Source organism: Trichechus manatus, unplaced genomic scaffold, assembly GCF_000243295.1.
Source record: "Trichechus manatus latirostris isolate Lorelei unplaced genomic scaffold, TriManLat1.0 scaffold00356, whole genome shotgun sequence".
In the NCBI taxonomy this organism is placed as follows: domain Eukaryota; kingdom Metazoa; phylum Chordata; class Mammalia; order Sirenia; family Trichechidae; genus Trichechus; species Trichechus manatus.
The window spans coordinates 296,003-310,332 of NW_004444292.1; the positions used below are offsets into that span (position 1 = coordinate 296,003).

The following is a 14,330-nucleotide window of genomic DNA, read 5'->3' on the forward strand; positions in this document are numbered from 1 at the left end:
TGACCCAGAGTCATGAAGTCATATGTGATAAGCAGCACTCCATTATTAAATGGAAGTGGTATATATATGAGATGGGGCTTGAACAGGACCTGAAGACACAAGTTACATGAGGAAGTGGCCCAAATGCCTATATGTCACTAGTCCTGTCATATTACCTCCCCTCTTCCAGTCTGCACCTATGACCTCATGGGAAGTTCCTCATGTTCAGTTGTCTGAGGAAGAGAAAACTTGCACATGGTTTATCGACAGTTCTGTGAAATACACAGACACCACTTGAAAGTGGACAGCAGTAGCATTACAGCCTTTCTGGTACCTTTTGAAGGACAGTGGTGAAGGGAAATCCTCCCAATGGGCAAAAGTTTGAGCAGTGCACCTGGTTGTTCACTTTCCTTGGAAGGAGAAATGGCCAGATGTGCAATTGTATACCGATACACGGGCTGTGGCCAATGATTAGGTGGGATGGTCATGGACTTGGAGGAAACATAATTGGAAAATTGGAGACAAGGAGATGTGGGGAAGATATGTGGATAGACTTCTCTGAATGGGCCAGAGAAGTGAAGATACTTGTCTCATGTGAATGCTTACCAAAGGGTGACCACTGCAGAGGAGGATTTTAACAATCAAATGGATAGGATGATGTATTCTCTGGAAACCAGTCATCCTCTTTTCCCAGCCACTCCCATCGTTGCTCAGTGGGCTCATGAGCAAAGTGGCCGTGGTGGCCAGGATGGAGGTTATGCATGAGCCCAGCAACATGGACTTCCACTCACCAAGGCCTGCTTGGCTACAGCTACTGAGTGCCCAGTCTGGGAGCAACAGGGACCGACACCAAGTCCCCAGTATGGTACCATTTCTAGGGGCGATCAGCCAGTAACCTGGTGGCAGGTCGATTACACTGAACCACTTCCATCGTGAAAAGGGCATCGTTTTGTTCTGACATAGACTCTTGCTCTGGATATGGATTTGCCTTCTGTGCACGCCATCCTTCTGCCAGACTACTATCTGTAGACTTACAGAATACCTTACCAACTGTCATTGTATCCCACACAGTATTGCCTCGGATAAAGGGACTCACTTCATGGCAAATGAAGTATGGCAGTGGGCCTCTACTTGTGGAATTCACTGGTCTTACCATGTTCCCTATCGTCCTGAAGAAGCTGGCTTGATAGAATGATGGAACGGCCTTCTAATGACACTATTATGGCACCAGCTAGGTGATAATACCTTGCAGGGTATGGCAGTGTTCTCCAGGAGGCTGTGTATGCCCTAAACCAGCCTCCAGTATATGGTGCTGTTTCTCCCATTACCAGGATTAATGGGTCCGGGAATCAAGGGGTGGAAATGGGAGTGACACCACTCAGCTATTATTCCTAGTTACTCACTCACAAAATTTTTCTTCCTGTCCTCGAAACCCTATGTTCTGCTGGTCTAGTGGTCTTAGTTCCAAAGGGAGAAATGATCCCACTAGGAGACAGAACACTGATTCTGTTGAACTGGAAGTTAAGAATGCCACCCAGCCACTTGGAGTTCATTATGCCTCTGGATCAACAGTCAAAGAAAGGAGTTACCGTATTGACTGGTGTGATTACCAAGGGGAAATGGGATTGATATTATGTAACAGAGGTAAAGAAGAGTATGTCTGGAATACAGGAGATCCCTTAGAAAGTCTCTTGGTACTGCCATGCCCTATGATTAAAGTCAGTGGAAAACTACAGTAACCCAATTCTGACATGACTGCTAATCACCCAGACCCTTCAGGAATGATGTTTTGGATCACCCCATGAGGCAAAGAACATGACCTGCTTGCTGAGGGCAAAAGGAATATGGAATGGGTGTTAGAAGAAGGTAGTTATAAATACCAGCTACGACCACGTGACCAGTTATAAAAACGAGGACTGAAATCATTTTTAGTGTATCTTCTTTGTTTTATTATATGCGTATGTGTGTGTGTATACATAACAAATATTTTTGTTTTCTTTCCACTCCTATATTCCATTACTTATAAAGTATAAGATGTAAACAGGGCTAGTGCATTTTTGGTTGTACACATTAGTTGTATCATGTTAGGCACAAGTATGACTTTATAGTTCTCTTTATTTAGAGATTATGTATGGTTGAAGGAGTTGTATAAAGATACCAAGTTGACAAGAGGTAGACTGTGATGGTTAAGGTTGTGTGTCAGTGTGGCTGGGCCATGATTCTCACTGTTTTGGCAGTTATATAAGGATGTAACTTGGCACTTATGTAAATATGTAGTCATCCCCCATTTTGTGATCTGATGTGACCAGCCAATCAGTTGAAAAGGGAGTTTTCTTGGAGATAGGGCCTGCATCCTGTATATATGGATATTCTGGCAAAGCTTGCTCTCTCTGGATCTTGCATCCACCTTCTCATCCTCTGAACTCCGGTACTTAGAACATGAGTCAGCAGACTGCAGCCTGACCTACAGATCTTGCAATTCTCCAGCTCCAGCAACCCTGTGAGCCAGCAGCCTTCTGGCTGACCTGCCGATTTTGGTTTTGTCATTCCCTGCAGCCACTATAGTCTGGAGAAGCATCCAGCTGCATGAGCCATTTACTTGAGATAAATCTCTCTGCGTATATATATATATGTGCTTCACTGGTTTTACTCCTCTAGAGAAGCCAGCCTAAGACATGGTGTGAGGTATGGGTCCAGCACTGTTCTTTTGCATGTGAAGATCCGGTTGTCCCAGCACCGTTTGTTGAAGGGGCTGTTCTTTCCCTGTTGAATGGACTTGGCTCCCTTGTTGAAAATCATTTAAGCATAAAAAACAAAACCCGTTGCCGTCAAGTCAATTTCAACTCATAGTGACCCTATAGGACAGAGTAGAGCTGCCCCATAGGGTTTCCAAGGAGCTGTTGGTGTATTCAAACTGCCAACCTTTTGGCTAGCAGCCGACCTCTTAACCACTGTACCACCAGGGCTCCTATGGATTTATTTCTGTTCTCTTAATTCTATTCCATTAGTTTATGTGTTTAGCCTTATACTAATACCACACTGTTTTGATTACTGTAGCTTTTACAGTATATTTTGAAATTGGGAAGTATGAGTTCTCCTACTTTGTTCTTCTTTTTAAAGATTGTTGTCTTAGTTATCTAGAGCTGCTATAACAAAAATACCATAAATGGCTGGCTTTAACAAAACAGAAATTTATTCTCTCACAGTTTTGGAGGCTAGAAGTCCAAATTCAGGGTACCAGCTCTAGCAGAAGTCTTTCTCTGTCGGCACTGGAGGAAGGTCCTCTTCTCTTCTTAGCTTCTGCTCCTGGGCAGTCTCCCTGTGGCTTGGCATCTCTCTTCCCCATCTCTACCTCTTGCCCTCTTGTTTAATCTCTGTTATATCTCAGAAGAGATTGATTCAAGATACAACCTGATTCTGCCTCATTAACATAACAAACATAACCTAATCCTTATTAACATAACCTAATCCTGCCTCATTAACACAGCCCATTCACAAATGGGATTATAGTTATAGGCAGAAGTTAGGATTTACAACACATATTTTTACGGACACAATTCAATCCATAACAGTTGTTTTGAGTATTTGGGGTCCATTGCAATTTCATATGAATTTGTGGATTAGGCTTTGCATGTCTGCAAATCATGCTGTTGGAAATTTGATAGGGATTTTGTTGACTTTATATTAATAATAATTGAATTTTCCAATGCATGAACACAGGATGTTTTTCCATTTCTTTAATTTATTTCAGCACTGTCCGATAGTTTTTAATATATGAGGCTTAACCTTTCTGGTTAAATTTATTTGTAAGTGTTTTTTTCTTTTAGATGCTATTGTAAATGGAATTGTTTTCTTAAATTCTTTTTCAGATTGTTCATGGCTGGGTATAGAAACACAACTGATTTCTTGTTTATTTATTTTGTTGTTTAGAATATACACAGCAAAATATAAACCATTTCAACAGTTTCTCCATGTACAATATTGACATTAATCACATTCTTTAAGTTGTACACCCATTCTTTCCCTCCTTTTCTAGGTTTTTCCTCCCCTATTAACATAAACTCACTGTCCCCTTAGGTTCCTATTTAATCTCTCAAGTTGCTGTTGTCAATTTGATTCCATATAGATAGTTCTTAGAAGAGCAGTGCTCAGGGCAGACCATTTTTTACTAGTTAAGCTAGACTGTTTGGTTTTAAGAAGACTTCAGGGGATATTTTTGGTTTAAGGTTTAAAGATTTTCTCAGGGCAATAGTTTCTGGTGTTCATGCAGCCCCCATGGCTCTAGAAAGGCTGGAGACCATGAGAATTGGGAATTCTGTTTTGTATTTTTCCGCTTTTGATCAGGATTGTTCTGTGGACTCTTTCATCAAAATGTTCAGTAATGGTAGCTGGGCATCATCCAGTTCTTGTCTCATGGCAAAGGAGGCAGTTGCTCATGGAGGCAGTTGACCACAGATTCCATATCCTCTCCTATTCTTGACTTCCTTCTTCCTCTGTTGCTCCTGGTGAATTACACAACTGATTTTTGTATATTGATCTTATACTCCACAATTTTGCTGAATTCATTAGCTGTAGTAGCTTTCTTGTGGCTTCTTCAGGATTTTGTATATATGTAGGATTATACCGTCTGTGATTAGAGATAGTTTTACTTCTTTCTTTCTGATTTGGATGCCTTTTATTTGTTTTTCTTGCCAAATCGTTTTAGCTAGAACTTCTAGTACAGTGTTGAATAGGAGTGGTATAAATGGGCATCCTTGTCTTGTTCCTGATCTTAGAAAGCTTTCAGTCTTTCACCACTGAGTATGATGTTAACTGTGGGTTTTTCATAAATGCCCTTTATCATGTTTGAGAATTACCCTTCTTTACTAGTGTCTTGAGTGTTTTTATCATCAAAAGGTGTTGGATTTTGTCAAATGCACTTTCTGCATCAATTGAGATAATCATATAGCTCTTTTCCTTCACTCTATAAATGTCATGTATGTATCAGGGAAATGCCAGCCTAATAGAATGAGTTAGAAAGTGTTCCTTCCTCTTCAGTCATTTGGACAAGTTTGAGAAGGTTTGGTGTTCATTCTTCTTTAAACATTTGGTAGAATTCACCAGTAAAGCCATCAGGTCCTGTGCTTTTCTTTGTTGACAGGTTCTATTCATTCTTTTTACTTGTTATAGGTCTGTTCAGATTTTCTGTTTCTTTTTGAGTTATGGTTGGTAGTTTGTGTGGTTGTAGGAATTTGGCCATTTCATCTAGGTTATCTACTTCCTTGGTGTACAATTGTTCATAGTTTTCTTTTATAGTCCTTTTTATTTCTGTAGTGTCAGTAGTAGTGTTCCCACATTCATTTCTTATTCTAGTTATTTGCATCTTCTTTTTTTCTTTTGTCAGTCTTCCTAAAGGTTTGTTAATTTTGTTGATCTTCTCAGAGAGACAACTTTTGGTTACACTGATTTTCTCTAGTTTTTTTTTTTCTATGTTCTATTTCATTTATTTCTGTTCAGATCTTTATTTCCTTCCTTTTGCTATCTTTGAGTTTCATTTGCTCTTTTTCTATTTCGTAAAGTTAGATTATTGATTTGAGATTTTTCTCCTTTTTATTTTTTATTTCCTTGAAAATATGGAACGCTTCACAAATTTGTGTGTCATCCTTGCGCAGAGGCCATGCTGATCTTCTCTGTATCATTCCAATTTTAGTATATGTGCTGCCGAAATGAGCACTTTTCTCCTTTTTTTAATGCAGGTGTATATAGCTATTAGTTTCCCTCTGAGCACTGCCTTAGCTGCATCCCATATGTTTTGTTACATTTTGCTTTCATCTTAATTTGTCCCTAAGTATTTTCTAACTTCTCTTGTGATTTCTTTCTTGACCCATTGATTGTTTGATGGTGTGTTGTTTAATTTCCACACACTTTTGAATTTTCCAGTTTTCCTTGTGTTTTTAATTTCTAGTTTCATTCTCTTGTGGTCAGAGGAGATACTTTGTATGATTTCACTCTTTTAAAATGTATTGAAACTTTCTTTGTGCCCTAACATAATGATCCACGTACACTAGAGAAGAATGCATATTTTGCTGTCGTTCTGTGGAATGTTCTCTCTATGTTAGGTCCAGTTAGTTTATAGTGTTGTTCATATCTGCTGTTTCATTATTGATCTTCTGTCTGGATGTACTATCTATTACTGAAAGTGGTTTATTGGTGTTTCCAACTATTATTGTATATAAAAACCAAACCCATTGGCTGTCAAGTTGATTCCGACTCCTGGAAACCCTATAGGACACAATAGAACTGCCCCATGGGATTTCCAAGGAGTGGCTGGTGGATTCAAACTGCCAGCTTTTTGGTTAGCAGCCAAGCTCTTAACCACCGTGCCAGCAGGGCTCCAGTATTGTATATAGAACTGTATTTTTCTCTTTAATTCTGTCAGTGTTTGCTTTGTATATTTTGGGGCTCTGTTGTTAGGTGCATGTATATTTATAATTGTTATATCTTCTTGATGAGTTGACCCTTTTATAATTATATAATGTCTTTCTTGTCTCTTGTAACTGATTTTGATTTAAAGTCTATTTTGTCTGATAGCAATATAGCCACCTCAGCTCTCTTCTGCTTATTATTTGCATGAAATATTTTTACCCATTTTTTTCACTTTCAACGTATTTATGTCTTTGTGTATAAAGTCAGTCACTTGTAGGCAGCATGTACTTGGATCATGTTTTCTTATCCATCCTGCTACTCTCTGCCTTTGATTGGAGATTTTAAGCCATTTACATTTACAGTGCTTACCGTATTTTTATGCAAATAATGCGTACTTTCTACGTTTGTTTGCCAACCACGCCCTCTCCTCATGACATATTTTCATAAGTGCACTATGCTAATTTTTTTTATAACAACATGTAAAAAAAATTGGCATAATAGCACTAATGAAAATACCTTGTGGGGTGTCATGGATTGAATTGTGTCCCAAAAAAATATGTGTATCAGTTTGGCTAGGCCATGATTCCCAGTATTGTGTGATTGTCCACCACTTTGTCATCTGATGTGATTTTCCTATGTGTTGTAAATCCTGTCTCTATGATGTTGATGAGATGGGATTAGCGGCAGTTACGTTACTGAGGCAGGACTCAATTTCCAAGATTGGACTGTGTCTTTAGCTAAACTCTTTTGAGATATAAAAGAGGCAAGCAGAGAGACATGGGGGCCTCATACCACCAAGAAAGCAGCGCCGGGAGCAGATGTGTCCTTTGAATTCAGGGTTCCTGCAGAGAAGCTCCTAGACCAAGGGAAGATTGATGACAAGGACCTTCCCCCAGAGCTGACAGAGAGGGAAAGCCTTCGCCTGGAGCTGGCGCCCTGAATTTGGACTTCTAGCCTACTAGACTGTGAGGTAATAAATTTCTCTTTGTTAAAGTCATCCACTTGTGGTATTTCTGTTACAGCAGCACTGGATAACTAAGACAGAATTTGGTACTAAGAGAGTAGGGTGCTACTCTAATAGATACCTAAAATGTGGAAGCAGTTGTCTTGAAGAGACGGTTGGTGGAATTATGAACGTCTTACAGTTTTAGTGGAAGCGAGCAGAGAATCGGGAGCAGCAGCAAAGAATCAGCAGCAGTAGAACCAGGAGACAAGCGCAAGACAGTGCTGGAGCTGACCCACGGAGCAAGAGAGCTGAGTGCCTTTGCACAGGAGGCTACTGGCGGAGTGGGGTGCCTCTGGACACTTACCAGTGGAGCTAGGCTTGCCGACCCACAGAGCAAAAGAGCTGAGTGCCTTCCTGCTGAAGTTTATGGTGGAGTAGGGTGCCGCCAGGCACTTATCAGTGGAGCTACAGAGCTTTGGAGCACTTGTTTGAGCTGGGCAGACGCAGATGGCGAGGCCCAAGGGGCCGAGAGGCCAAGGAACCCGGAAGCAGAAGCTGAGGAGACAAGGAACATGGGAAGCAGAGCTGCCTCAGTCTGAAGAGTATGGCCACAACCTGTGGGGTCTCAAAGGGTAGAGCCACCACTCAGATGGACTAGGAGAATGGCGCGCCTAAAGCTAAGGGAGCAGAGTTGCCATCCCAGTGGGCCTGAAAGGTGGAGCTGAAGCCCAGGGCCAGGGGGCCTCCATTCAGAATCTGGAGAGCATGGCCAATACTTAGAATCTAGAGGGCAGGGCCATTGTGTAAATTGTTTTGGAGAACAGAGGATTATTTTCAAGCCTTGAGTGCTAAAGTGTTCGGCTGACTTGCTTGGTGCCTGTCATCCCTTCTTTCCCTCCAGTTTCTCCAATTTGTAATGGAAATGTCTAGCTTGTGCCTGTTCCACCATTGTACCTTGGAAGCAGATAACTTGTATTCTAGATTTCACAAATGAAGAGAAATTTTTGGATTTTGGAATTGGAGTTGAATTAAGACTTTTGCTATGATATGATGAGGTGAATGTATTTTACATGTGTCAAGGACATGAATTTTAGGGGCCAAAGGGTGGAATGTCATGGATTGAATTGTGTCCCCCAAAAATATGTGTTTATCAGTTTGGCTAGGCCATGATTCCCAGTATTGTGTGATTGTCCACCATTTTGTCATCTGATGTGATTTTCCTGTGTGTTGTAAATCCTGTCTCTATGAGGTTGATGAGATGGGATTAGCAGCAGTCATGTTAATGGGCAGGACTCAATCTCCAAGATTCATTTGTGTCTTGAGCCAATCTCTTTCGAGATATAAAAGAGAGGTGAGCATACCACCAAGAAAGCAGCACCAAGAGCAGAGAACGTCCTTTGGGCCCAGGGTTCCTGCATGGAGGAGCTTCTAGACCAAGGGAAGATTGATGACAAGAACCTTCCCCCAGAGTTGACAGAGAGAGAAAGCCTTCCCCTGGAGCTGGCGCCCTGAATTTGGACTTCTCGCCTACTAGATTGTGAGAGAATAAACTTCTCTTTATTAAAGCCATCCACTTGTGGTATTTCTGTTATAGGAGCACTAGATAACTAAGACACAGGAGGAGGGAATGGTTGACAGACAAACATAAAAGGTGTACATTATTTGAGTTAAAATATGCTACTGGTAACAAAGGACTTCTGCCATTTTTTAATTTGTTTTCTGTGTGTCTTAGACCTTTTCTGTCTGTCATTTCCTTCAGTACTACCCTCTTTTATAATTAGTTGATTTTTTTTATAGTGAACCATTTAGATACTCTAATTTCCTTTTGAGTATATTTTTAGATATTTTCTTGTTGCCATTGGGATTACATTTAATATCCTAAATTTATAACAGTCTACTTTGAATTGATACTAACTTAACTTCAATAGCATGCAAAAATTCTATTCCTATACACCTCTAATGTTGTTGTCACAAATTTATATATTTATACGTTATATGCCCAGTACCTTAAATTTATAATGGTTTTTTATGCGTTTGTCCCTTAAATCATGTAGGGCATAAAAGTAGAATTACAACCCCAAAATATAATAATACTGGCTTTTATATTTGCCCATATAATTACCTTTTCCAGAGATATTTATTTCTTCATATGATTTCAGGTCACTGTCTAATGTCCCTTCATTTCAACCTGAAGGGCTTCCTTTAGTATTTCTCTTAAGGCAGTTTCTAGTGCCAGATAGAGAATTCTTGGCTGGGAATTATTTTCTTTTGACACTTTAAATACGTTATTCCATTGCCTTCTTGCCTCCATGGTTACTGCTGAGAAATCAGATGTTAATCTTACTGAGGGTCCCTTTTATGTGAGGATTTGCTTCTCTCTTGCTGCTTTCAAGATTCTTTAATTTTTTTTTTTAAGATTGTGTTTTCAGTGAAAGTTTACACAACAAATTTGGTTCCCATTTAACAATTTCTGTACAAATTGTTTGGTTACATTTTTCACACTGTGTCAGCACTCTGTTTAATTGCATTCTAGTTTTATTTCCAGTGCTGTAGTTTCCCTGACCCGATATCTTCTCATCTTTGCTTTAGAGTAATTGTTGCCCTTTTGGTGTCATACAGATGATATTTTCATGGAGTACTGTACTCAAGAGTAATACCCTTTATTTTGTGTGCCAGTCTGTTATTTCACTGAAAGGTGACCTCAGGGAAAAGGTTTGGTTTAAGGTTTAAAGAATATCTCAGAGCAATAGTCTTGAGGAGTCATCTAGTCTCAACTTGTCTAGTAAGTCTGAACTTTTTAAGAATTTGTGTTCTGTTCCATATTTTTCTCTTGTTCTGTCAGGGTCCATCTGTTGTGTCCCTGATCAGAATGGTCAGTAGTGGTAGCCAGGTACCATCTAGTTCTTCTGGTTTCAGGGTAGATGAGGCCATGGCTCACGTAGGCTGTTAGCCCTGTAGACTAGTTTCTTCTCTGAGATTTTGGTTTCCTTCTTTCTCTTTTGCTCCGGATGAGTACAGACCAATAGTTTTATATTAGTGTTTGTTATTTTTGACAGTTTCATTTTTATGTGTTTTAGTATAGATTTCTTTGAGTTTATTCTACTTGGAGTTTGTAGACTAAACTACTTCTTGGATGTATAGATTCATGTCTTCCATCAAATGTGGGAAGTTTTCAGCCATTATTTATTCACATATTTTTCTGCCCCCTTCTCCTTCTGGGACAGCTATAATGAGTATGTTGGTCCACTTGATGGTGTCCCACTGGTCCCTTAGGCTCTGCTCCCTTTTCTTTTTTTTTTTTTTCTCTTGGCTCCTCAGACTTGATAATTTCAATTTTCCTATCTTACAAGTTTGCTCATTTTTTCTTCTGCCATCTCCAGTCTGCTGTTGAACCCCTGTAGTGAATTTTTCATTTCAGTTACTGTACTTTAGTATTTTGATTTTCTGTTTGGTTCCTTTTTGTAATTTTTATCTCTTTATTGATCATTTTTATTTTGTTCATGTATCGCTTTCTGATTTTCTTTAATCCTTTGTCTTTTTCTTTAGCTATTTGAGCATATTTAATACAGGAAGTCCATTATCAGGGCTTCTAAAGGGATGGTTTCTTTCACTTTATTCTTCTATATGGAACGTTCTTTTCAGTTTCTTTGTGTGCCTTGTGATTTTTTCTTGAAACTGGGACGATTGAGTATTATAATGTGGTAACTCTGGAAATCAGATTCTTCCTCAGTTGCTGTTTAATTATGTATTTTTTAATTATTGAAGTCTACAGACATTTGTTTAGTGACTTCCTGTAACTATTTTTGCAAAGACTGCCTTCTTAGTTATGTGTGGACACTGACATCTCTGTTCCTTAGCCTGTGTTCAGCTAGTGTTTTAACAGAAATTTCCTTGAAAGCAAGGAGAAAAAAACACACAAAAAAGAACCCTTTACCAATCTTTGCAAATTGATTCTATGCCGGGCCTTCCTTCAGCACTTAGCCAGGCTTGCACTGAGCGTAGGGATCAGCCTGAGGTGAAATCTTTTCAAGTAATTTCTGAGCATACATACTGCCCTGGGTGTGCATGTGGCTTTCTTAAGTTGCCCATTATACAGGGAACTTTTGAAAGCCTTAATTTACAAAAGAAACTATTTCTAGCCTCTCCTTCTAGTCTTTACATGCCTATTTTATGCCTAATGCCACTCTTTAGACCCAGCCAGCTACAGATAGTCACAGCCTTAAGTCATTGCCTGCTGCCTCTCAGCCCCATGTGAGCTCCGAGATAGGCCCAACCAAGATGAGTGTCTTGCTTCAGTCCTTTAGGCAGCCCCAGAAAGGTAGAACAGACACACACGATACTTTGTTAGTGAGGTCTGCTCTGCTCCTTCTAGAACCAAAGCCCCAGCTCCCTTTCTGGGCGTGCAGACTGCTGCTGCTTTAAGATGGCCACATTCAGCTGGGGAGGAGGTGAGCCATTTGCAAGTAGAAAACCAAAGTTTTACTACCATTTAAAGATCACCTTTTTCTGGATTCAGCGTTTTTTTCATTGCTATAACCCTTTGACTGGTTTCCAGAGTTGTGACAAAGTTGGTTCTGCCATTTTTTTTTTTTTTTTTTTTTGTGTTTTTGTAAAGGGATGGGCATGTGGAACTGCTCTCACACCATCTTGCTCTGAACTGTGCCTCCTGTTTTGTTTTGTTTTTTAGCTTAAGTTTTTTTTAGGGATAGATGTTGGATTTTATGAGATTTTTTTTCCTTTGCTTATGTGACTTGGTCTATATTAATATAGCATAGTAGGAACCCTGGTTGCATAGTGTTTAGGCACTAAGCTGCTAACTGAAAGGTTGTCTGTTCGAACCCACTGCAGCCGCTCTGCAGAAGAAAAGACCTGGCAATCTGCTCCTGTAAAGACTACAGCGTAGAAAACCCTATGGGGCAGTTCTACTCTGTCATATGGGGTTGCTATGAGTTGGAATCGACTCAACTGCACACAGCAACAACAATATAGCATAATAGCTGTTGGGAACTTTTTTTAAAAATAGGAAAAGTGTTTTTGTTTTTCATCTAATGTGTTTTATAATAAAAAAATAAGATATTTTAAAATGACCGGAAGTAGTTACACTGTCTTACTTCAATTTTAGTGGATTGTATCAAATCTAACTAAAATACTACTGTTAAAAATGATTTTTCTTATATTAGTGTTCCGTCAGATTTCTCACACCGACAAATCCTGTTAGACTTTCAGATTATAACCAAAATCACCCATACTATTAGAATCTGGTTTTATCAAATGGTGTCATCAACTAGGAGCTCTGGTGGTGCAGTGGTTAAGAGCTCGGCTGCTGACCGAAAGGTCAGCAGTTTAATCTACCAGCCGTTCCTTGGAAACCCTATAGGGCAATTCTTCTCGGTCCTGTAGGGTCACTATGAGTTGGAATCAACTCAGTGGCAGCAGATTTGGTTTTTTTTGGTCATCAACTAGTGATTGGAAGTATTTTAGCTTGTAACTACCTTTTTATTTTTTGTCAGCTTTGTGTAATTTTATCCCTACCCAAAGCACCTTTCCTCTGTTTTGTCGTGACCTCTTAGATATGAATCATATCAGCGTCCTTTTCCTGCTTCTGAACTTCTTCATCCTTGGAGAAACCAAACATTCAAACACTCACTTCCCAACAACTTTATTTATATAGACCAACATTTATCTAATCCAAATAATGTTCATTTTTGTTTGTCATGAATAGAATGGACTTATGGGACTTTTAGGGATCATTTCTTGCCTTGTATCTTTGGGCCAACTTAAATGAATACAATGAATTATGAGTTTCACCTATTTTACCTAGAGTACAAAGGAGAATTTTGCATCTGAAACGTGAGAGAAGAAAACACCATATTTTTACGCAAATAGCGCGCACCCTCCACATTTGTTTGCCAGCCACACCTTCCCTCCATGAGGTATTTTTGTAAATGCGCTATGCTAATTTTGTTTTATTACAGCAGCATGTAAAAAAAATTGGCATAGCAGTGCTTATGAAAATACCTCACTTGGGGAGAGCATGGTTGGCAAACAAATGTAGAAGGCACGCACTGTTTGCGTAAAAATACAGTAAGTACCTTTGCCATTTATATAGCATCATTTATATAGCACTATTCATTTTATGTTATGCAAGCTGTTGATGTGCTTTTAGAACTTAATATATGAAAGTCGTAACATGGTAACATTTGTATATGAAAAAGCTGTAAACGTTCATTTCTGAATGTTTATTAGAATATTTTAGTTAAAAAGTTTGATATATGCTTAAATAAATGCTGTTTCATAATTTCACTTTGAAATATCATAGGTCAAGAGACATAGTTCTAAAGTGTTTCTGATTATATATTAACATATTTTCTCTTTAACAAAAAAATGATAAAGGATTCAAGTGGAATGACTCTAGTGATGCTTGCTGCAGCTGGAGGACAAGATGACCTCCTTAGACTCCTCATCAAAAAAGGAGCCAAAGTTAATGGAAGACAGAAGAATGGGACCACTGCACTGATTCATGCAGCTGAGAAGGTTAGGGACTTTGACAATGCATTGGTTTTATAATCTTTATGGGAATTCCTGCTAGTAGACTAAGAAAGAATCTTAGTGAAATACAATGGGGATAGGAGGAGTAGTGAATGAAGTCATACAGTCCTGTAACTTTATAATTCATATTTCAGTTGATCAATGACTTGTAATGAATGGATGCTTTTAGCAACAGTAGTACTGTGTAATCAAATTTTTGAAAAGGGATTTATCTAATTGCAAGTGATTTATATTAAAAATGATTTCTGCTTAAGATACTTACGTTACCTTTGGTTAATAATTTAGTTAAAATGTTCCCATGTAAAGAATCTATATGCAGAGGCCCTTATGTTGAAACCAGTTATTATACCTTAGGTTGAAATTGCTGGCAAAATAACGTGTGACTCTGCATTAGTGCATGAGGTGGGAGGGCCCAGTTCACAGCACCATCACATTCTCATAGGAATCTCTG

At 39.1% G+C, this 14,330-nt stretch overlaps 1 protein-coding gene and 1 non-coding gene across 11 annotated transcripts in view; one reads left to right on the forward strand and one right to left on the reverse strand.

Moving 5' to 3' along the window:
- The window catches only part of MPHOSPH8 (M-phase phosphoprotein 8), a 68,899-nt gene that overhangs the window by 30,219 nt on the left and 24,350 nt on the right, over positions 1 to 14,330 (forward strand). For all 10 annotated transcript variants that reach the window (XR_002823016.1, XR_002823015.1, XM_023725687.1 and 7 more), the window contains one exon: positions 13,724 to 13,864. Coding sequence is in view for 8 of the 10 variants with exons in the window: in XM_023725687.1 (XP_023581455.1) it covers positions 13,724 to 13,864 (141 nt within the window). In the remaining 2 variants the exon portion in view is untranslated. The remainder of the gene's footprint in view (positions 1 to 13,723; positions 13,865 to 14,330) is intronic.
- Positions 5,586 to 5,692, reverse strand: LOC111819317 (U6 spliceosomal RNA). Its single transcript, XR_002823018.1, has one exon. It is a non-coding gene; the product is annotated as a U6 spliceosomal RNA (small nuclear RNA).